The following is a 23266-nucleotide window of genomic DNA, read 5'->3' as shown; positions in this document are numbered from 1 at the left end:
TTTGTTATATATAGTAGTATCCCCCTACCCAGATTACCCCCCCCCCCCCTACACACTCCAAGAAAAAGCCAGGAAAAAAAAGAAAAAGTCCTTCGGGTTAGTGTTTTATTTTCCAACGAAATATCGAGACTGAAGGGTAAATTCTCCAATTTTTCTTCCCATGAGGGAATTTATTTCTTAAATCAAACCCTTCAAAGACGCCGGTGATAAGGTCATAAAGGATGGAATACAAGTATATTTACACAATGTAAAGCTAGCTTTCAAAATAAGCATGTTTTATTGCATAGGCGTCGGAAGCAAATTGAAAGTGGGGTGGCTAATTGAAAGGGGGGGGGGGGCTAAACCAACGGAAAAAGGTATTCCCTAGTTTTCAATGCCTATATTTTGTCTATCTTTGAAAAAGCCTCCCCCCTAGCCCCCCCCCCCCCCCCCCCCCCGGTTCCGACGCCTATGTATTGTGTAACAGCTGTTTTTAAATGATCTATTAAGGAGATTATTTTATGTTTCCACAATAATAAGTTGTGATTTCATATCATTTATTCCCCCCTTTTTTTCTTATTAAATACTTTGTCCAGCTTTACCGTCAAGAAATAAAGTATTATCAGTATTTTCTTGATAACAGGAAAGTTGAACTGCAACATAAAACGTGATATTCATGTAACATTATCAGTCAGTAAGGATGTTCCAGTAAATGATCAATTGAATTTTATCTGTTGCTTTCTATTTTATCTAAATTGACACATTCATCAAAAAGTTGAGGGGAATCATGATTTAGCTCGTGTGTGTTTGTTTGTCCAAGTCTTTTCGTAATGCAATGTCGTAGGTTGTAACGTCATAGCTTGACAGCTAAGCGATTATGAGATTGAAAATAGTTAACATGGATTTTAATAACAATTTGGAGAAACTTTGGCAGTTTCAGTCCGTGTCAGGATGGTTTATTTACTCTTACTATCTACAGGGAGTATTTTCTTTCTAACATTCTGCGTAACGGGAAAGAAAATCAAGATTTCTGCCACGATTTTCATAGTTTTACTACTGAAAATATCATTTTTTCACTGTGAAAATAAACTTGCACAAATATCTCCTTTATTCAGATACCTTATAACATTTTACTTTTGAAAATTTAATAACAGAATATATTCATTTTGCCATGAGGAAGAAAATTTTGAGGCGAATCATACAAATGAAACGGATTATTTAAAAAAAAAAAAAAAACAAAAAAAAAAAAAGTTTTCTGTTACTATTATTTTTGTATCTATCAATGTGTTCTAAGTCAGTTACGAATGAAATGCCTGCGACTCTGCACCTTAGATAGAAAGAAAACAATATTTGACTTTACGGATTCTTAAGTGGATTGATTCATATCTGTTGAACTTCGTCCTTTTCCTACGGATTACTCACTGTTGAAGGAGGTGAAGTTGTGGTCACGTTCGGAAGAATTACTATTTTAATGCAAACTTCATCCGTATTCCTGTAAAAAATTATCATTGATTGACATGCAATTCAGTTTTTGATAAAAGTTTCTTTCACTAATTAACAACTTTCAATTGCCAATGAGTACATGAGTAATTAATTAGTCATGTACTCATTGGCAATTGAAAATTGTTCATTAGTGAAAGACAAATTAAAATTAATTAACGAAAATGATTATTCACTAGATATTTATCCGTTCGTTCTCTATCAATAATCATTTTTTGACATCATCAAGAAGTATAAATACATGTACTTAAGAAATACTTTGTGATAAAAATACAAGAATGTGCAAATATATTCACGTATTCAAGTTCCCGGTCTGCACACAGACATGTTTGGTCCCAGATTCTGATGGTAGCACGTGGAACTGTGCGATGGTTTGATTTAAGGGACTTGTATGTTCTAATTCAATATTTTGGGGAGTTATTCCTTTATCTATATGTCCGAACAGAAGCGAACTCCTTCAAAATAAATAAAGATAATGTTTAAAACGTATATTTTGAAAATATATGCACAAAACTTCATATTAATGTTGAAAGTACTGGAACAAGTTTAATTTTTTAAAAAATATTCTTGTACTTTATGCATCAGTGTATTTCATACCTATTCAGTGGTTGTCCATCAACTGGTAGGATGATTGGACAATCTTGCACTAAATAACATACGATTTCCTTCGGTAACATTGTATCCACAAATATTGGAACAGTCTGAAAAATAACGGACAGTTACAGGTAATATTTAATATTTTAGGGAGACATGTTATCGAGATAAGTAAATAACTTTCATATCTACTTACATTTGTTAAAGTTGTATTTTGTCTAGGTATTGGCAAAGGCTTAACTGAATATAAAAAGAAAATGTAAACTAAAGGAATCTAGAAAATGGTTTTACTATACAAGAAGAAAAAATTCTTGTACTTTATTAAAAATGAAATTTAGACAGTAGACAATAATGTGAAAACATGTATTTTTATATCTTTTAAATTTCCTATCCTACATAGGGTGATTTTGGCGTGCTGCTTAAGTATTTTTTTAATTATGGTAGATCAAAAAAATATTCAAAAAATAAACCGTTAACATTTCCATCAAGTTTATAGAGGGTTATCTAGTTTACCTTAGATTCACCGTCTCCTTTCTGCCGAAAAATATTTTTGTGGTCAGTATGCTGTGAATCTATATGGTTATTTTCATATATAGGTATTTTAATTGGTGTTAATTACGTTTGAAATCGACACACAATAATAAGTCTATGTATTCAGAGGCTTATTAAAGCCTACTGCTCTGTTTTCTAACAAAATGAGTAACCTTTACTGGCTAAACTTTTCACAACGTATTTCGGAATGCATGTAGATTGAATATTTAGTGTTTGGTGACTTGATAATAAATTTTAAAGAATCTTATGGGGTAATATCAATAAATAAAATTTATTTCAATATTAATTTGGAATATATAAAAAGCCAATATTTAAAACTCCTTTTTGATACGAAATTCGCCAAAATATCCCCAGTGCCAAATAACCCGATAAAAAGTATTCAGAATCTTTGAATGTTTCCATATAATCAAAATATTATTTACCTTTCCTTTCACAATTCTGTCCTTCTAAACCCGTCTTGCAGACACAAGTGTGATTGACGTAATCAAAAGTTATACAAAATCCCTTCCCCTCACAAGGATTTGGAGTGCAAGGGGAACTATCTATAACAGAATAATTAGTATACACAATGTACAAAACAAAAATCACTGTTTTAAGGGAAAAAAAATTCATTTATATCAATAATGTCACCCAGATACATTGAGAAAACAATACAAATTTACTTATTTCATTTATATATCTTTATCTTATATATGATACAAACTTGATATGTTTTTCACCGCATTCACCATAATGCATCTTCTATCAGAACTGCCAAGAAATTAGGGTGCAAGTTATCCACACATATTTCAAAGAAATGTTATTATGCCGATTTTATGAATTATTGATGAAATAGTTTAAAGTAATAAAAATTAAAGTTCAAAAATTCAAAATATTAAAGTCATAATAACCTGAATGTTTCTACACATATCTTTTTATTCTCTCCCGGCTTAACCAGAGTTGCCACATCAGTAACACACAATGACTGATTGAACGTTGTCACAGCTGTTTTCAAAACAACAGTTCCAGTTGTAACTGGCGACTGCATTGGAATAATACTGTAAAAAGAACACTATTGCCTTAGCTACAAAAACAAAACATAACTACAATACTAGTAGATTTCAGAAAGCTTCTACTTTTAATCAGGATCACACACATTAACTTGTTGATTGGTAAAATTGGTAAAACTTTACTTACCAACTGTCATTGCTAAACTTTGCAGAATGTATCAGTAAATGACACACTGTATTTTCTAAGCACTTGACGGAAGACTCGTCGGGGATGGTCGGTTCTTGGATATTCTACAAACGATATATCAGTTTACATGTAATTATGTTTCTGTAAGACATCTACGTTTATACATACATGTACCATTTTTGAAGATATATTCCAATAATCTATCTTTAGAAATATTCGTCGGGATCTTCAGTAAAACAGATATTGGTGTAGTTAAAAAGGAAAAGAAACACTGCCTTCTGGAAAAATAGCATAAGCCCTCAGTCTGATACGTACCTTTGTAGTATTAGCTGACAATGTATTCTTTGAAGTGATGTTCACTTTAAAGCAAATTTCATCGCCTTTTTCTCTATGAAAAGTGTTTAAAAATTTAAAGCATTGATACACGTATACAAATACTAGTATTTAATATCTTCATTCTCTTCTGAATTTAATAGTTCTAACATACCCGATATGCACACATATTTTTTTCAGTTCTTCCTTGGTACCCAATACTTTTATATTTGTTTGGTACGTAGTATTCGAATGCCCTGGATAGTTAATTGTGGGTATCGGATTGTGAACAAGTGGACTGTTAGTTTTCACCTCTGGACTACAAAAAAGTACAACATACAATATTATGTCCAAATTGAAAAAAAAAGATTCTTCACTTTTCTACCAACGAGAATTCATTAACATTTTTCTAGGGTTTTAGGTCTTAAAAACTACCAAAGATTCATGAGCTTTTAAAATGAACGTACAAATGAATATTAATTTCCAGATTGTACATTAAGAATATTTTTTAAAACAAATGAAAGAAAAAGTGAGCAAGCTCACATACCCCATGCACCCCCAAAACTCGACAATGTAACACGTAATGAATGGCACAGTGCATTTTAAATACACAGTATAATTCAAAAAGGGGCATTACTTGCAAAAAATCATCACATCAAAACTTCTTGCATATAAGGATATTCAAATCTTTGTATGTTACAAATTTAATTGGGCTGATAAGGACATTCAAATCTTTGTATGTTACAAATTTAATTGGGCTGAAGTTTCTAGATAAATAATGGAATCAAAATTTCTTGGTAATATACAAATCTATACATTATGTCTGAAATACCTACAAAGTTTCAGGAAATTCAGTGCAGGAGTTATGCTGACAAACTGTTATTTAAATTCCTCAGTGATTTATATTTGTTAATGAGTGCAAGTCCATGTCCAACACATGACAATTTACACATTTAAATAATTGATGGAAACAAATTATGATGTATAGTCATATGAATTTGTTTATATACTGTACTTAGGAAATTATTTAAGGCGAAGCACCAATTTGAAGGGCGGGGGATTGAGAACTATCCAAGATTGGGTGTGTGTGTATGTGTGTGTGTTTTAAATCATTAATATTTTGATCTCGGAATCAATAGGGGTCTTTAAAGGTCATAAAACATTTCACATAAAATTTCATTACAAAATCTGATTCCAGTGGATTTCCTTATTACCTACCTGGAAAGTTTCTTCAATAATAGGCAAAACTCTTAAGGCAAAAATAATGGAATCGGAATTTCCTGGTAATATGCACATCTACACACTGTGTACTAAATATCTGCAAAGTCTGACCAAATTCTGTGCAGCGTTTATGGGGAGTTGCGCTGACAAACTGTTCATTTCTATATTCAAGATATGGCCAAAAATCCATGTTGAAAAGTGCCGAAATTCCCAGAAAAATAACGGAATCGGAATTTCCTGGTAATATTCACATCTACACACTGTGTACTAAATATCTGCAAAGTGTGAGCAAATTCTGTGCAGCGGTTTAAGAGGAGTTGCGCTGACAAACTGTTCATCTCTATATTGAAAATATGGCCAAAAATCTAAGTTGAAAAGTGCCAAAATTCCTAGAAAAAATAATGGAATCAGAATTTCCTGGTAATATGCACATCTACACATTGTGTGCTAAATATCTGCAAAAGTTGACAAAATTCTGTGCAGCGGTTTATGAGGAGTTGCGCTGACAAAAAACAGGACTGACGGACTTACTGACTGATACACTGACTGACTGACTGACTGACCGACGGGTCAAAAACATTATACCTCACGCAACTTGTTGCGTGGGGTATGAAAATGATACATACATATTTCCTGGTGGTCCAGTGATTATCAATGGTATGCCGCACTCGGTATTCATGGAACATTGTATGACATCTGGAATAGCTGTGTCCGTAAATGTATGGGTGGGTATTGTAGGCTGTAATATTTGGAACATAAAAATAATTTCAAGTATCACGAATGATATGCCTCCATTAATGTGGTTTCATTTAAAGTCATCATTTCGCAAATTCTACGTCGATACAATTACCTAGCTAGCAAATACAGGCTTACATAAAAACAAATATTGACTGCCATTTGTCATACATATTGATAGGTCATTATTTTCACACTGAATTTCCGTTTACCCGATAATGACACAGCGGTCTACAGGGGATGCTTACTCTTCCATGGCATTTGAACTCACGTATGACGTTTTAAGAGGTTCCTGTTTGCTCTGATCACAATTTGTTTTGTTTCAATTGACTTTTGAGCTTGATGACTGTTCGTTGTCTTCATATTTCATTTCATTAACAAAACTATAGTAGTAATTATGTTCCCCAAACGAAGTTTGGGAACATATTGTTTTTACTTTCTTTTTTTTCAAAATTTCTTCTGTCTCCGGTACTTTTTTGTCCGTGAGTGTTCTCGAAAACTGCTCATCCGATTGAGATGAAACCTTTTTTGGGTTAATAGGCATGTTGGGTAGATATGTGGAACGAAGGTCATTTTGTGCGCACATGCATGCACGTGCGTGTGCGTGCAATGAGTGATATGACTGATAATTTCTGCGGTTGCATTATACCGCAAAAATTTATTTACGGGGTATGATCACTAAACTTTATGAATTATCAGAACCCTGCCATGTTTACGTTTTATGAATTCATTAAGACATATTGATCAAAGGTGCATGAGAACTGGTATTAAGCTTAATTAGACTACTATCTTTTAATTAGTATTTGTGAAAATATGTCGAGTCCCAATTGAAATAAATTATAGCAGTATCAGTTCCCCCAAACAACAATAAAAATCTTTATTCTAACAGACGTCTTATGCGATCTATTAAAATATTTAAATATATAGATAATGATAATAAATGCATCCAAGCCATATTCTAAAATACACTTATAGTTAATTACTATCAAAATTAATTTGGTGTTTGTATTTTAAGCTTAAACAAACAGTTGCATAATTTAGTATTCTTAAGTTGACGGTTAAGAATCACAGGTACCATGTGCATCGAGGCGCTCTGTCAGTCGTCTGAACTAATAATTGCGAAATACAGTGTACGTACAAGAAAAGATACTTATTCAATTGATATTATTTACAGGAAGATTTCGATTCAATATATTTTGAACAAATCCCGACATCTAAAATCGAATTTCGATGACACCCGAATTTTTAAAAAAACCTTGCGTTCCAGATATTTTTTCTGCGTCCGGAACGCAGGTTCCTGCATCAATGAGAACCCTGTCAGACATACGCACCACTTATCATAATTGCATGTATAAAATATCTGAATAAATATTGAAAAATATTTTGCGATTGTAATTTTTGCGGATTTGTCCTATCCGCAAAATTCCGCAAAAATTGGACAACGGCAGAAAATACCCGTTATACGGTACTTAATATAGCTATAAATTATATATTTTTTTATGAAATGCTTTTAAACTCAAAACAAAATTATATATATTAGTAGTGTAGACAAGATGATATGGTTAAATTAGCATGAACTCACGCACATGCACATGCGCTTCGCTCTGATTGGTCGAAACAAAAATCTCAGTATCTTCCTTGTTTTTTGACAAAATCCTTTGAAATTTGATATAGCTTTACATTACAAGGTTTACAGTATGTTTTATACAAAAATTCTTGAAAACACGCGCATGCACGTGTTCTGCAATTTGATTGGCTGAAACTTAAAATGGCTTTAACTTCTTTAGTTTTCAACAAAACAGAATGAAATTTAGAATATAAATAGGTATAATGGGTTCCTACATTATGCTACTACCAAAATTGAATGCAAGGACATACATGTACGTGTGCTGAAATCTGATCGGCTAATACTTTATAGGTTGTATCTCTCTTACTATTCAATATAATTCTTTGGAATTTAAGACATAAGCATAAGCTATAAATTATGCTATAATTTAAAATGGAGCTTTTTATTATGGCATTCTATCAGATTTTGTACATGTGTATGGTAGTTTTCGAAATCATGCGCTTGCATGTGTACTTAAATCTGATCTGCTTATGCTCACTGTGCTGTATTTGCGTTGTTATTTCTTCAAAATTCTTTTGCAAATAAGTTGTTAAAGTCTATAATACAAAGACTTTGCTTAATTTGTGGAAGCATATAGGGAATGGGACCCCAAAGGGAGTAGGGGAGCGTTTGGGGAACATCTGTTACGGTCTCCGTTACAATTAGAACTAGTTAAAGTTGCAGTGCAAGGACATATGATACGCTCCCAGGTAAAGAGACATTTTAAGTAACTTGAGGAGCAACAATACCCAAAAATACTTTTACATCTCAATAGACAAGGTTTGATGATTATAGGATTCACGCTATGCAATACAGATTCAAACACGATTTGATTTTGTATAGCTATAGAATTCCATAATAAGACCATTATGATTTACTCATAGATTTTTACAAAATTTTGCAAGATATGATCATTACATTTTAACTTTATTATCATTCATCTTACCATGCTTGTTCCAGGAACTTTTGGCACTATAGAGGTGTCTACAAGCAGCATAAATTGCATTTATATAATACTGAATATGCAAAAAAAAAAAAAAATACCGGCAACATTAGAATATAACAAATGGAGATGAAGAAGAGATTTTGCAACATAATTCTTTTGTATAATTGCTCTTTTTTACCGCCGAAATATGGCTGAAAAATTGCCAATTCGGCGTTAAACAAAAACAATCAATCGAGTAATTTTCACTCATACTGGAACGTCCAGAGTTTCTGATAGAAGGCTACAAATTTAGACCTCTACTCGGCACTTATGACCATTGAGCAGCGAGGGATCTTTTTCAAGTTAGCACTTCCTGCGACATGGGACCTCAGTTTATATTATAAACTGAAATGTCCCATGTCACAGGGATGCTGGGTTGGAAAAGATCCCTCATTGTTTATGATCAATGGCCATAAGTACCTAATATAAACTGAAGTCTCATGACGCAGGAGGTGTTGGTTTGAAAAAATTCCCTTACAGTTCAGTGGCCATATCTACCGAATATATGCTCTATATATCATTTTCTTACTTATCTATTCTAACCACTTTGATACGCGGGTGATGGTTAACAAGTTTAAATGAATTATGTTGTTACTTGTCAGGCAATTTGGATCCAAAATTTCGACAGGGCATATACATTGAGCGAGTAACGCAACAGGGTCAGCTTCACATCTTCCACCATTGTGACACTGTTTCTGCTGGCAAGGGCCACCTAATGGGAAAAAAATAAATATATTTTATGCAGAAAATTAACCTTTAAACATCTGGATACTGCAAAATATTAACAAAAATGCTTACCAAGTGTCTTGTTATTGCTAGTGACAACTTGAATAGTGTAACATCTAACATCTCCACCATTACTGCAAATAATTATTAACATTCATATTATCTCCTTCGCAATAAAAGAAAGCTTTACATCACTATAATGATCCAGAAATGCACATTTCCAAAAAAAAAAAAAGAAATTCAATTTGTACTTCTTATCTTTGGCTCTGACACATAATGTGTGATTTCCTGGCACTTCCGGTTTTACTGACAAATCCACGTGACAAGCAGACACCAGATTATTATCCGAAGAAAACGCATGGACATTGGGTGTTGAGGAAGAAGCCATATTTTCAATTTCAGGACTTCAACAGACAACAATAATAATATATAAAATATGAATATGAAATATTTATATGTAGTATAAATTTTATAAGATATGAATAAAATATGTATATCTACGGATCAGAAAAATAAATTTCTTTTCTGATTCAGCCTGTTCCAAAACGATTGTATACCGAGAAGATTTAGTGACAGTCATCAATGTAGCAGAAATTACTTCAATCAAAAGACAAAACAAAGTAGGAAATACAATAAGAGAAATCTTTAAAAAACACTTCTATAATTGAAAGTTAATTGTAAACCCTTTAAACTAAAATTGTCTGAAAAAAATAATGGTGAAAAAAATCATCCTTTGACAATAACAAGGAGAAAATGTACCACAGTAGCATTAGCTATTGAAGTACTGAATTTATTCAATTATAAGTACCATTTACTCGACCCATTAGTTGGTGCTGTGTAAAGAGGTATATGACAACTTTCCTTTCCATACTCGCATTGAAGTACAGTACCATTGGGCATCGAAGGAGAGATTATTTTTGGTTTCATCTAGATTGAACAAAAATTATCAAGTGAAATCAATACCACTTATTTAACATATAGTATATTGTATTGGTTTTATCATATTTATAAGTTCCTAAAGTACTCACTGTTAAAGGGGTGGTTGTAGTGTGATTCGCAAGAATTACGACTTTAATGCAAACTTCATCTGTATTTCTATGTAAGAATAAAAAATGATTGACCTCATTGGGAACAAAACTCATTTTGTTCAAGGGATATTTATTTTGTATTTGACAAAAAGATTTATCTATTAAATATTTTTTGATATCGTTATTTCAAATTGTTATAAAACAATTCAGTTAAGCACTGTAAAATGAATATTCATAAATAAACTTACATGTTCAAGTTCCTGGTCTGAACACACACATGTTTAGTCCCAGATTCTGATGGTATTAAATGGAATTGCGCGATGGTTTGATTAAGAGGACTTGTTATGTTATCTATATCAATACCTCTAGGGCTTATTCCTTTATCCAAATGCCCAAAGAGAAACGAACTCCTTTAAAATAAACATAGGTACCATTTTATCGTACATACTGGTAGTAAAACAGATGTTTAAAACTTTATATGCATACTTCAAAACAGAAGAATTATTCAAAGCAAAATATTATAATAAATAAATGAAAAATCATAACTTCAACCAATAAACTTCATACTCATATAAAGGTTGTCCATCAACAGGTAAGATAATTGGACAGTCTTGTGCTGTATAGCAGACTATCTCCTTTGGCAACATTGTATCCACAAATATAAGAGAAGTCTACAAAATAAGCAAACCTTACATGATTTACATAATATTTCATGCAAAAGAAAAATGACATCAATAAGATTATATAGTCGATATGTACACACTAATATGAGCACACACTAGTATATTACTTACATTTGTTGAATTTGTATTTTGTCTAGGTATCGGTTTCGGTTTTACTGAAAAGGGACAACATATTTAAACTGATTCTTGCGACGGAATAGAATGTAAATATTGTGGTAATTATTTCAAAAATTCAAAATTATGACCTGTCTTTTATTACAACGTTTCAAAAAATTACAAATACATGGATAATTTCATGATTCTCCTAAACAGGATTTTTTTTGTCTTCGTTTTCTCGTAATATATTAGTAAAATTAAGATTTACATTTCTTTTCACAATTCCGTCCTCCTAGACCAGTCTTACAGACACAGGTGTGATTGACATAATCAGAGGTTAGGCAAAATCCGCTTCCTTGACAAGGATTTGGACTGCAAGGTGACGAGTCTAAATCATAATCAACAGAAACAATTTACAGTGTGTATTACAACCAAAACGAATAACGGAAAACGAATGCTTAAAACTGATAATGAAGAATGAATTTAAAAATCGAACCATTTTATATCATTTGTTAATTTGACATGAAAAACATATATACTTGTTAAGTTTTTCACTGCATTCACCGTTATACATCTTTTATCTGACTTGCTGAAAAAAAAAATTATTATACCTATCAACTTAAAGCGAATTTTAACGCTTTCTATATCATGAAAATCATCAAAATTTAAACATATAAAAACCTGGTAGTTTCTACACAGATAGTTTTTGTCTCTCCAGGCTTAACTAGAGTTGCAACATCAGTAACACACAGTGATTGATTAAATGTCGTCAGATCTGTCTTTAAAACGTTCGTTGCGCTTGTTGCTGGTGACAATTTGGGAAGTATGCTAAAAGACAAGGTTATGAAATGGAAATAAAATGTTAAGATCAGAAAACTTGTTCAAGAGTTTTTGAAAGCATGTTTTTTGAAATAAAGTGGACATAAACATTTTATATTTAAATAAGTTTTTACTTACCAACTACCATTGCTATACTTTGACGAATGGACAAGTAAGTGACAAACTGTGTTCTCCAAACACTTCACGGAAGACAGGTCCGGAATAGTGGGTTCTTGGATATTCTAAAAATTAAAATCTTTAAACCACTGCGTTTACCTTCTTGACGCAATAACTGTGCGTGTGTGCGTGGAGAGAGAGAGAGAGTGTGTGTGTGTGGGGAGGGGGTTGGAGTTGGGGTGTGTGTGTGTGTGTGTGTGTGTGTGTGTATGTAATGGATTATTTGGATATGTCAGTACGAAACATAAACCTGAATATCATACCTTCTCTTTTCCTGAGGATGTATTCTTTGAAGAAGTGATATTTACTTTGAAGCAAATTTCATTCCCATTTGCACTATAAAATGTTAAGAGAAAGAGTACACAATTAGAGCGCGCATATTCACTTCTTGCACGTTAATCAGAAACCAATTTTGTCCAATGTAGAGAAATGACATACCCAACATGTGCACAAATATCGTGAATTCCCTCTTTAGTACCGTGAACCATGATGTTTGTTTCGTACGTAGTGTTAGAAGGCCCAGGATATGTATGTGTTTGTACAGGCTTGTCAACAAGAGGACTGTTGGAATTTACATGAGGACTACAAAACACAATTATCGACATCATAAGCAGTTTTTAAAGATTACAACAAATATATTTCTTAATATGATTTAATCTAAAACATTGATCCTGAAGAATCTAAGAAATGATAAAATTGAAACGTACATATTACCAGGTGGGCCAGTTATTATCAGTGGTATACCACAGTCGGTGTTGATGGGGCACGTTATAACATTTGGTACAGCTGTGTCCGTAAATGTATGTTTGGTAATGGTTGACTGGTAAAATAAATAAAGGAAACATCTCTTTGATATCTTAAATCACACTGTCGAGCAATTTGAGCTTGAAAAGAAGGTGGGATATTCATGCTGACACACTTATTATCTGACAAATTGGTTAATAAAGGGACAAAATTATATCCTTACATTCATTTACAGAATATAGAGAAAAAAACTGAGACAGCTTACTTGTATTGTGAAAATGTGCAATTCTTTCAACTTAAACGTTTAAAACAGAACACTTACTAATGCAGTCCGACAAAATAATGGGATATCAACGGCAAATATATCAATTTCATACAGAAGTGGACTTTTTTCCCCGAGAATTCTGTTCAACTAATTGTAATTTATGCTTAATGATTTTATTGATTAACATTTGTATATAAATTTTATCTACGCTTAGAGATACGTACAAGAGAAGTATTCATTGTTGATAGAGTTGGAGAAATACTGCCTAAAAATAAATAAAAAAACATTTGAGAAAGAGTAATAGAGATCTAAACAAATCAAACGACAAGCTGTGGGAAAGGACAGGAAATGATGAGTGTTCAGATACATGTAACTGGTGTGAAAAATGTTTCTGCAACGTATTAAAACCGTACATATAGTTTAATCCATTCTTTGCAATATGGTTTTCACTTATAAAAATAAATAGAACACGGAATGTTACCAAGTAATAAAACGGTAAAGAATTTTGACATAGGCCATTTGTGGCATACTTTAATACAGGGTGATGAAACTTACTAGTTTGACAGTTTATATCAGAGAATCCTATTGGACAAATACATGTAGCATCGGAAGTAAGTGGATCTGCTTCACATCGTCCTTTATTGTAACAGTGGTGGATCTGACATGGTCCTCCTTCAGTGAATGACAATCACAACATAAATCATGGATAAGATTTAAAAAAATCCAAATTTGAAATATGCAGTGAAAACCGTAAGTATTCATTAAATTCTGAATAACTTTAACATTCTTACATAAAAGGATTTTATATATTCGATTTATTGAATTAATTTAAAACACTTTGTTTTACACGCACTTTTTGGATAAAAGATTTGTTCGGTACTTATCAAACTTGTATTCTAAGCTTTTACGTTTTTCTCCATTAATATTTATTTTGACCATTTCATTTTCTTACCATAAGTTTTATTGATGTTTGTTACAACATTTACCACAAAGCACCGCTGATCCCCTTTACTGTCCAAACATTAAAAAATCATATAATCCAATAAGCATCAAATCCAGAAACCAACTGAGGTGCACTTTACAACTCTAATCAATTTTAAATGCTTTTTCATTCAATTATAAAAGAAAAAAAATACTAAAAAAATGATAAATAATCGAGATTGATTGATGAATGAGATCTGACATTTTGTTCTCTGTTGACTAACCTGTTGTCCTGTGCTTGTACACATAATGTATGGTTCCCTGGTACCTCTGGTTTGAAAGACACATCAACATGGCACGTATTACTAGAGCTCGACGGACGATCCGACGTAAACGAATGGACCTTGGTAATTGACGATGAAGCCATATTTTTTATATCAGGGCTAAAATGATGCCCAAGAAAAGGTTTTTAATTTTTATATAAATACTTAAAGAAGGCTATAAAAGCTTACCAACTAATTTTTAAAAACTTTAATGAATAATATTCCTTGTTTATTTCTATAGATTAGGAACATGTAGATACTGAGGAATAATCTGGACAGTGTGTATAATGATGAGTCGGGATACCTAATGTATATCTGATAATACGAAACCATAAGCTGAATTATTTTAGAATTTATTATACCAGTAACTGGAGGAGGGTGCAGGCTGTGTTACAAGATGAAAATGACAACTTCCTCCAAATTCACATTGTACAACTGTTCCAGAAGACAAAGAGGGCTCAACAATTTTTGGGGTCTTCTTTTGGAAAGAAAGATTAAACAAATTATAGAATGTTATGTTAATTTATTATTAGAATAAGATTACAAATGCATTTCACTTTACTTATCTTAGAAGATGTAAATTTACAGCCATAATATATATTACAAGATTAAAGATACTCACTGTCGGGGTACTGGTTGTCGTCATAAGCGCTAAAAAGTTTAATTTATAATATTGGGCAAAGTAGATAAGACACAATTTGCCAAATATTTCTCGAAAATTTTATAATACAATAAATGGTTAAGTTGTCTACCTGTCACCTGTGTCACCAATACTTTCAGGCAAATTTCATCCGTATTTCTGATGAGATAAAAATGAAAAAATAATAATAATAATAATAAAAATGACTGATAATTCGCCAAAAAAAAAAATATATAAGCTCAAGTAAAAAAAGGGTTACCGTACACAAATATAACTGATCTTACAAATACATTCAAATTTGATTCTAACATCTTAAAAATATTTTTGTATATATACAGAAATATCCATGTCACATTTTTAAAAAGCCAGGAAAATATTTGTTAGAACGTACGTATTAAGATTCCTAGAATGAACACAGACAAATTTTGTCCCTTGCTCTGTAGCTTTAATATGAAAATGTGCTAGAGTCTGATTAATGGGATCCGTAATATTCTCCATTGTGATTAGTCCTGGAATAACTCCATTCTCAAAGTGTCCAAATGATAGAGAACTTCTAAACAGAAGAAATACACATGCACTGTTTAATTTGTAATTTATAGAAATATTTCTCATTTTCCCAATACATTACTCTTATTTTCAAAAATGTATTTGTGTCAAAGTAATTCTAGGCGTGATGTTCCAGAAATCAAAGCACCAAGCTGTTCTTGATTCAATTCACTAAAATTAAGTCAGCCTAAATTAAAATCAGAACTTTTTTTAATGGGACAAATTATTCAACTTAACAATTATTAAACTTAACATTTTTAATCGCAGTTTTCTTACTGATTCATTTGGGATCCAAGAACAGGTATTGTAATTAAACAGTCTTCCATCAAGTTGCAATGTATTTGTTTTGGCAATACCGAATCAACAAATACTGGTATCGGCTAAGAAAGTCAAAGAGGTAAATAATTATATTGTGTTGGGAAAGGTATAAGAAAATTTATCTTAAACATTATGTTCAACTTTAATAACACCGGTGAAAACTTTTGTTCAGAATAGCTTTCCCATTCTTTTAATACACACTGTCTCATTTTTCTTATTCTTTAAGATGACAATATATTTTGTCAAAAAATGTCAGTGAAAATAAATTCTACTCTGGGTAAAAAGATGTTTAGTTAATTGGCAAAGTATGTCAACAAAGGGAACTGCAATACATGTATACTTACAATCGTTGAATCATTTGTCTTTCTTGGAATAGGCAAAGGCTTGACTACAAATAAAATGGATAATATAAGAATTAGGATAAATAATCCCACTTGTAAGACTTAATCAAACTTTCAATTTGTCTTTTTTTCATATTGTTTTACCTTTATTTTCACAGTCTTTTCCTTCAAATCCTAGTTTACATAAACAAGTGTACTGGGTGGAGATGTCAGTTTCACAGTAGCCATTCCTATTACACGAAAGTTCATTACATGGAGACCCTTCAAGGACAAAATATTTGTTTTTAAAATCGTATTTCAATATTTCAAGCATGAATATATTTTTATAAATACCTGTTATTACAAAAATATATTATATTTGTTGTTCGCAGCGTTAAATTGTAGAGATCTGATAAGCTAGGGAATTTTTACTTCAAAAAATACCTTGTATATGTTCAACTGTATTGACAATCACGCATCTTTTTTCTCTCTCATGACTACAGAAAACATAAAACAACTATAAAATATTTTATGTAAAACGTTTGCAAAAATATTGCCAAAAAACTATTTTATTTACTTACCTCGCAGCCATGCCATCAATTTCAAAGCAAACTGTTTTATTCTTGTCCCCTTTGTGAGTTACTATAACAGCGTCTGCCACACACGTATTGCTGGTTAGATATGCTTTAACCATCCGAGCATTGGGAATTATTGGTGTTACTTTTGCATGTAAACTATAAAATTGATAATAAACATTTATACAAAAAAATAATGACTAATTCAATGTTGACAAGAAGTAAATAAATAAATAAAAATACAAAAAAATTGTGACAAGCGTTACCAGTTGCCATTGTTGTCATTATCCAAACGTAAGATTAAATGACATGTAGAATCTTCCTCACAGTTTACTGACGATCCATCTGGGATTGTTGGTTCTGTCATATTCTGTTCCAAGCAATGAAGTTTACGTTAAACAAATTAATATTATTTTGTTTTCAAGATTGATGGGATTGGATGTGTAAAATTTTCTGTCTTTTCGAAAATTTACCTGTGTTGTATTAATTGACTTCTCTCAAGTTGAGATTTTGAATTTGGGAAAGGTAAAGGCAAAAAAAAGAAAAAAAAAAAAAAAGAGAAAAGAACCTAGCCTCATATGAAATAATACCTTAAAGTCATAGGTTAAAAATGAAATCATTGAAAACTTCAAAAGCAAGGATATTATTTTTAAAAAATTAAATATTACAAATTATTTTTATCATTTTTGTACTTAACTAATGTTTCAATAACATGTTTAAAAATAGTTTTGTACGTACAAGGAAACCTCAACTTTACTAAAGAATTCTCTATATACTAGTACTTATGAATATCAATATACATTTTTTTAAAGAAAGAACACAAATAGTTCATTCACTCACAAAATGAGGAGTTTTTCCATTCTCTATAGTAGGTGGTATGTAGGTGGAATCTGTTACATTCACTTTGAAGCATATTTCATCGGCTTTATTTCTGAAGAAAACAAGCATTGTTTTATAATTACAGAAGAACAGAAAACAGAAACAGAAAACAGAGACAGAGAACAGGGAAAAGGACCTGCAAAACTCTTCATTTTCCTTTAAAAACATAATATTTGAATTTAATCAAAAAATGAAAAACACACCTTTTCAAAACTGTATTAACACACACCGTCTGTATTCCGGTTTTGTTGCTTTGAAATTTTATACCAGTTATATAAGTTCCATTTGATGAGGGAACTTCAACAGTTTCTATAGGCACCTTTATGATGGGCGAATCAGTCTGTAGGTCGGGCCTACAAGTATATACTAAAGTATTTAGTAAAATAATGCACCTGTATAAGTAACTAAGCAATGGCATATTTTTGTCGCATCATTATCTTTTAGGCCTAGACAGCAAAAATTCAGCCATATTTCATCAAGACATGCAAATACAAAATTATCGACCTCAATAATTTTTATAGAATTTATCGGACATCAAAGGTGTACCTTGCATATGGGTCTGCCTTCACAAGAAGGTTGATTCCACATTCTGTATTAATTTTGCAAGGTAGAACCTCTGGTATGGCTGTATCCACAAACTTTGGAGTAATATCGGGTCCCTGGAGTGTAATAAATATAATTTACAAGTTACAAGTCCACATTGACTTCATGCAATAAAACTTGCTTTGAAATAATTAGGAATTTTGCAGGGCTTTTACAATGGATTGGGAGAAATTTCGGAATATGATATACCAATAAATTCAACAATTCTTCCGAAAAAAATGGACATATTATGTTCAGATTTTGGGTCATGATGAAATATTTTTAAACTTTCTAAGATCAAGCAGTGAAGAGATGTTTAATATAAAGATTAGGAAGGAAGGCAAAAATGAATTGAAGTTAATCATCTTTCATTAACGCTGAGATCAATAAAAAAGAAATAGTACATACAGGTGGTGAATATTGAGTATGATTAGTTGGTATAATGCCTCCGTCTACAAGAGAAAAACATATTTATTTTCATCAATTAAAAAAACACTCTGATATATAATATCAAGCATAAAATTTATTAAAGAAGCAAACCCAATGAACAGAATCTTCCAGTATGGCCACCGGGACAAACACAAGTAAAGTTCCCGCGCAGATCTCCGATGCAGTAGCCAGAGTTTAGACACGTGACATTTGTGCATGATGATTCTACAACAAGGGCACAAAATTATCTCAGTTAATTTATGAAAACTGTTTTGAAATTTCATTCCTTAATTGATATAAAAAAATCTGCTTACCAATTGTCTTTTTATTTATAGCGAACTTAAAGCAACGTGTTTCTCCGACAGTGCTGAAATCAAAATAGCAATGGTTACCTAAACTCTTAAACTGGAATAAACGAAAAGTTCAAACTTTCAACAAAAATAAAATAAAAGAATTTAAAATATTTAATCAAATTATCAAAGTCCTTAATGACATTTTAAATCTTTTTTTTCATGGAGTCATGAATCATGTATATAAGTCATGCATAAGTATATATAAGTCAGTTACGGTAAAAATCGTAAATGTTGTTAAAGAAAGTTCACCTCTCATCCGAAATGCTTAGACACAACGTCTCTGTTCTGTTTGTCTTGGAATATACTAATACGTCCGTTTGGCAGGTACCATTTGGATCGGGTGACACTGCATTCATAATATGAGTAATTCCTGGTATTTCCTTACCAAACACATTGATACTAAAACAATAAACTAATATTTAAAACAGAAAAATAAGCCTTCAGTAGTCACTTAATTACTTCATTTATCTAATTTGTTAAAAATGGTTGCAATTCCATATTTACAACGATAAGGGCAAACACATTAATCCGACATTAAAATTGACAGTTGTACTTAATGATACCGTTATTCTCTATTATTATAATCATCATTCTCTGCAAAATATTTTTTCAAAATAATTCTTATCATTGCCTTTAAATCAGAACAACATTGTGTAAGTTGAATGAATTTAAACTGTACTAATATCTATACATGTGCATATTGCTATTGCTTAAAGAAAAGACTATCATCGTTATGATGTCAAAATCAGCAACATTTATTGAGTTATCAAATGAAAAACTAAAATTCAGTTTAAGCTGAAAGAAAAACTGAAAAGAAGTTATCAAAACCTCCTGTAACTTCTACAGAGGTACGTACAATATGACAAGTCGCCCTTACCATTTTCCAGACTTTGCTTTATGCTTCAGAAGAAGATGACATTCTTTTGTTGGATTGCAGTGTAGCTCAGTGTTTGAAGGAAGAGTATTTTCAAAATGAGGTCTGCTCTGCAAACAAAAAAAGCATTCCAAACCCATTTATCATACCTACATTGAATTCATTTGAAAACTGTTCACCAATAGTTAAACCTTAAAATATTAATATTTAAAAACTTGAAACATTTAATATTTCTAGATACCTTATCAATACTTCCAATGGTGCCGTTGGAACCTGAATACATATAAAAAAAAAGGTTTACCATTCAACTGACGTATTATGATTTCGAAAAAGAAAACATAATATTTCAATAAATATCACTAAAATACTCACCTTTTTCCACAACCTGGATTGTAACACAGTGTTCCATCACTTTGCTCCGTCTAAACATGTTAAAAGTCAAAAGATCATTAACATAATGATCATTATAACGACGAATGTTATATGATGTTTACTATACATTTTATTTAAATTGAATCGCCAATCCTAATTATCCATGTCTGAGCTACGGGAATTCAAAAAGGTCACAGAAATCAAGCGATCTTACCTCGTAGACTGGAGGCATGCAGTGAACATTCCTTTTTCTTTTCCTAATAAATCTATATTCAATATTCGGACACCAGGTTTTAACTGCAAAGGTTCCAGTATAGTCAGGATTCTCATCGAGAGTTCATTCGACACAAAACCAAAATGAATGTCCCTGAAAAAATTGATAAAGAAGTATAAATAAAAGCATAACGAGTGATCAGTTCAGTAGGAACCAATCACTTTAAATCTGGAATATTATTTATCATAGAAAAAGGCAAAAGGCATAATAGCACTGCGTTATATTATTGAGGAAGCTCTAGACACTGCTAACTGAAACGTAGTTTTATGCAGATAGATTGATGTACGATAAAGTAAAAGGGAATCTACAGTGAATAATTCCGCATATCCCAGCGCAGTCTGCCGGATATGCGCCGTTATCGCAGATGCAGTTATTATAAAACATTTCATTGCGATATTGCAACCGTTCGTTTTCTGGAGGAGTTATCGTCCATTTACATCATGATGAAGCGAAGCTGAGGAGTAGGAAAACATCAAGAAATCCCTCCCACCCTACCCATTCTGCATATGTTTTGTTTAAATCTGATTTGTGAAATGTTTTACTGCCAGGTATCTTATGTTTTGTATCACTGGTGAATTCCCATTTGGTCAACAACACAACTACCTCTATTGTCGCAGTGGAAAGCCCAGGAGTGGATGTACTATACTGCGTGTGCCGCGGAAGAACCACTCAAGTTCAATGTTGGAAATAAAAAAACAACTTAACTGTAGCATTGCATATCGTGGGGGATGCTGACACACATGGGAATCAACCCGGTGCTGTTGGCATCCCTTCATAATTGGTTGTAAACATGTTGTTGTTGGAAAATACAATTGTTGATTTTGATGTTGATGAAAGACAAACTGAAAGTCATTGAAATGTTGACAATTTGATGTTGATGTTGATGATACAATGAAGTTGTTGATAATGTTGAAATGTTGATCCAACGTTGATTGTTGATGTAATTTGTCATTAACATCTCATAAAATGTAAATATATTGTGTGCTTGGGGCTTGCTCTTGCTAACTGGCATCTCCTTGCAGTTGTATGTTGTTTGACTTAGCATTTAATGTACATACTATTAATTCCACCGCGGCCAAAATTTTGCCATTATTAAACTTTAAACCTTTAATTTGTTGTGTCATCCTTGCATACAAGTTCTGCGATAATACCATTGTTATAGATTAATGCATTCCTAACATTATATTTCTCCACGATAAGGAGATGAAATACACTATTTGTACGTATTTTCCCAATGTAAGTAAAGAACAGTGATTTCTGTTCACTAGTACTTCGTCTATCAACAATTTTTTATGTGAAATATGGTGGGTACACTATGTTGAAAGTGAACTAGACAAACTCAAAAAATGTACTGTTTATATGATCTAATTTTTTCAAAGTCCACCCACCCAACCCCAGCCCAATTATTTGCAAGTGTTTAGAGCCTCCTTAAATTATAATTTGCTTTTTTTTTTTATTCCTGCGATTCTTTGTTTTAAAGTTATATACATTTGTCTCATAAAAAATGTATTTTGTCACCTTGCATTTAAGTTTCCATTGAGAGTAACTGGAAGATCACATGTAACCAGTCGCTCACAAGTTAGAAATGTTGGCACAGCGAATGTACCAAATAAAGACGTTGATATTCCAGGTCTCTGACTCCCAGCTGTTTCATATTAAATCAAAGATAATTTAATGTCTTTAAAAAAAATAAAATGAATCTTACTAGTAATTATTTTCTGATCTTATGAAAGAAAACTTAAAAAATATAGAATTGCAAAATATATCAGCACTTACACAAAAAAAATAATGAAAATAAAAAAATTGAATATAACGAAGTAAAGACATTTAAATTCACTAAACTAATGTGACCCACAGACGTCCCTTATGATGTTATGGGATACTTAAGATTTCATTAGAACTACAATGACGCATACCAAATGAAGCTAGGGACATTTCACATAAAAAGAAATTTCTTGAGGCACAATCTGTCCCTTAACAGGTAATGGATTTTAGAATTTACATGACTTGCATCTTAAAATGTTATGGGACTTTAAATATCAATTAAACTTAGACACACGGTGGATGGTAAAAGATATTTTACAATATCATTTGATCTTTAGTTATAAAAAGTCTGCTCCTTATGTGACATTTGATATAGGTAGAACTTACGTGACCCACAGTCTATCCCTGAGGAGGTTATTGGACATTTGCAGGTAGTGATATTTTTCGTAGAATCACAAAAGCCTCCTTTTTCACACTTTTGTCCAACGCAAGTTGATGGAGCTGTGATATACATGTATTTGGAAAAATATTTTAAACAATTTATTTTATACAGGATATGTTCATTTTAAAACACATTGATTGGTTTTAATTGATTTTACATTGAATGTTTAAACTAATTATTATGCACTAGTATCAATTTTGTGCAAAAACTGACATTACATCGATCAGTTACAAAAAGTTAGCAAAAAGTTAAAAATTAACGATAAAATCTGTTCAAATCAAGCTTACAACCGAAATTGATAAAAACAAGTCATCATTACCAGGAACTTTATACGTGACGTTGAAACACCTTTTCTCTCCTGGAACACTACAAGTAAATAAAATTAATATTACATTTCTTCAAATTCTTAATTTAAAATTGGAATATGTAAATCTCAATTCTAAATATTTATTTGCA

At 31.8% G+C, this 23266-nt stretch overlaps 1 protein-coding gene across 1 annotated transcript in view; it reads right to left on the bottom strand.

The window, feature by feature from the left end:
* LOC133182814 (uncharacterized) overlaps positions 1 to 23266 on the bottom strand; it is a 70765-nt gene that overhangs the window by 15819 nt on the left and 31680 nt on the right. The window contains exons 38-91 of the mRNA XM_061317659.1: positions 23130 to 23176; positions 22756 to 22869; positions 22123 to 22249; positions 20545 to 20697; positions 20331 to 20380; positions 20200 to 20231; positions 19962 to 20068; positions 19334 to 19483; positions 19046 to 19098; positions 18843 to 18956; positions 18711 to 18754; positions 18267 to 18379; positions 17924 to 18073; positions 17682 to 17772; positions 17108 to 17211; positions 16848 to 17000; positions 16711 to 16763; positions 16432 to 16548; positions 16291 to 16334; positions 15905 to 16008; positions 15474 to 15635; positions 15195 to 15241; positions 15065 to 15093; positions 14805 to 14920; positions 14404 to 14562; positions 14151 to 14209; positions 13737 to 13870; positions 12897 to 13009; positions 12628 to 12771; positions 12453 to 12525; positions 12151 to 12254; positions 11875 to 12021; positions 11733 to 11782; positions 11462 to 11581; positions 11209 to 11252; positions 10982 to 11085; positions 10663 to 10824; positions 10415 to 10481; positions 10195 to 10313; positions 9638 to 9790; positions 9459 to 9520; positions 9256 to 9372; positions 8622 to 8659; positions 5961 to 6073; positions 4289 to 4432; positions 4117 to 4189; positions 3802 to 3905; positions 3516 to 3662; positions 3329 to 3375; positions 3048 to 3167; positions 2270 to 2313; positions 2077 to 2180; positions 1776 to 1934; positions 1402 to 1471 (exon numbers count right to left, since the gene is read on the bottom strand). Of these exons, the coding sequence (XP_061173643.1) occupies positions 1402 to 1471; positions 1776 to 1934; positions 2077 to 2180; positions 2270 to 2313; positions 3048 to 3167; positions 3329 to 3375; positions 3516 to 3662; positions 3802 to 3905; positions 4117 to 4189; positions 4289 to 4432; positions 5961 to 6073; positions 8622 to 8659; positions 9256 to 9372; positions 9459 to 9520; positions 9638 to 9790; positions 10195 to 10313; positions 10415 to 10481; positions 10663 to 10824; positions 10982 to 11085; positions 11209 to 11252; positions 11462 to 11581; positions 11733 to 11782; positions 11875 to 12021; positions 12151 to 12254; positions 12453 to 12525; positions 12628 to 12771; positions 12897 to 13009; positions 13737 to 13870; positions 14151 to 14209; positions 14404 to 14562; positions 14805 to 14920; positions 15065 to 15093; positions 15195 to 15241; positions 15474 to 15635; positions 15905 to 16008; positions 16291 to 16334; positions 16432 to 16548; positions 16711 to 16763; positions 16848 to 17000; positions 17108 to 17211; positions 17682 to 17772; positions 17924 to 18073; positions 18267 to 18379; positions 18711 to 18754; positions 18843 to 18956; positions 19046 to 19098; positions 19334 to 19483; positions 19962 to 20068; positions 20200 to 20231; positions 20331 to 20380; positions 20545 to 20697; positions 22123 to 22249; positions 22756 to 22869; positions 23130 to 23176 (5368 nt within the window). The remainder of the gene's footprint in view (positions 1 to 1401; positions 1472 to 1775; positions 1935 to 2076; positions 2181 to 2269; positions 2314 to 3047; positions 3168 to 3328; positions 3376 to 3515; positions 3663 to 3801; positions 3906 to 4116; positions 4190 to 4288; positions 4433 to 5960; positions 6074 to 8621; positions 8660 to 9255; positions 9373 to 9458; positions 9521 to 9637; positions 9791 to 10194; positions 10314 to 10414; positions 10482 to 10662; positions 10825 to 10981; positions 11086 to 11208; positions 11253 to 11461; positions 11582 to 11732; positions 11783 to 11874; positions 12022 to 12150; positions 12255 to 12452; positions 12526 to 12627; positions 12772 to 12896; positions 13010 to 13736; positions 13871 to 14150; positions 14210 to 14403; positions 14563 to 14804; positions 14921 to 15064; positions 15094 to 15194; positions 15242 to 15473; positions 15636 to 15904; positions 16009 to 16290; positions 16335 to 16431; positions 16549 to 16710; positions 16764 to 16847; positions 17001 to 17107; positions 17212 to 17681; positions 17773 to 17923; positions 18074 to 18266; positions 18380 to 18710; positions 18755 to 18842; positions 18957 to 19045; positions 19099 to 19333; positions 19484 to 19961; positions 20069 to 20199; positions 20232 to 20330; positions 20381 to 20544; positions 20698 to 22122; positions 22250 to 22755; positions 22870 to 23129; positions 23177 to 23266) is intronic.

Source organism: Saccostrea echinata, unplaced genomic scaffold (genome assembly GCF_033153115.1).
Source record: "Saccostrea echinata isolate AGI-Se365-2 ecotype Australia unplaced genomic scaffold, CSIRO_AGI_Sech_v1 ptg000009l, whole genome shotgun sequence".
Lineage (NCBI taxonomy): Eukaryota > Metazoa > Mollusca > Bivalvia > Ostreida > Ostreidae > Saccostrea > Saccostrea echinata.
Note: the sequence above shows the minus strand (reverse complement) of the source record. Positions and strands in the feature narration are given on the sequence as shown.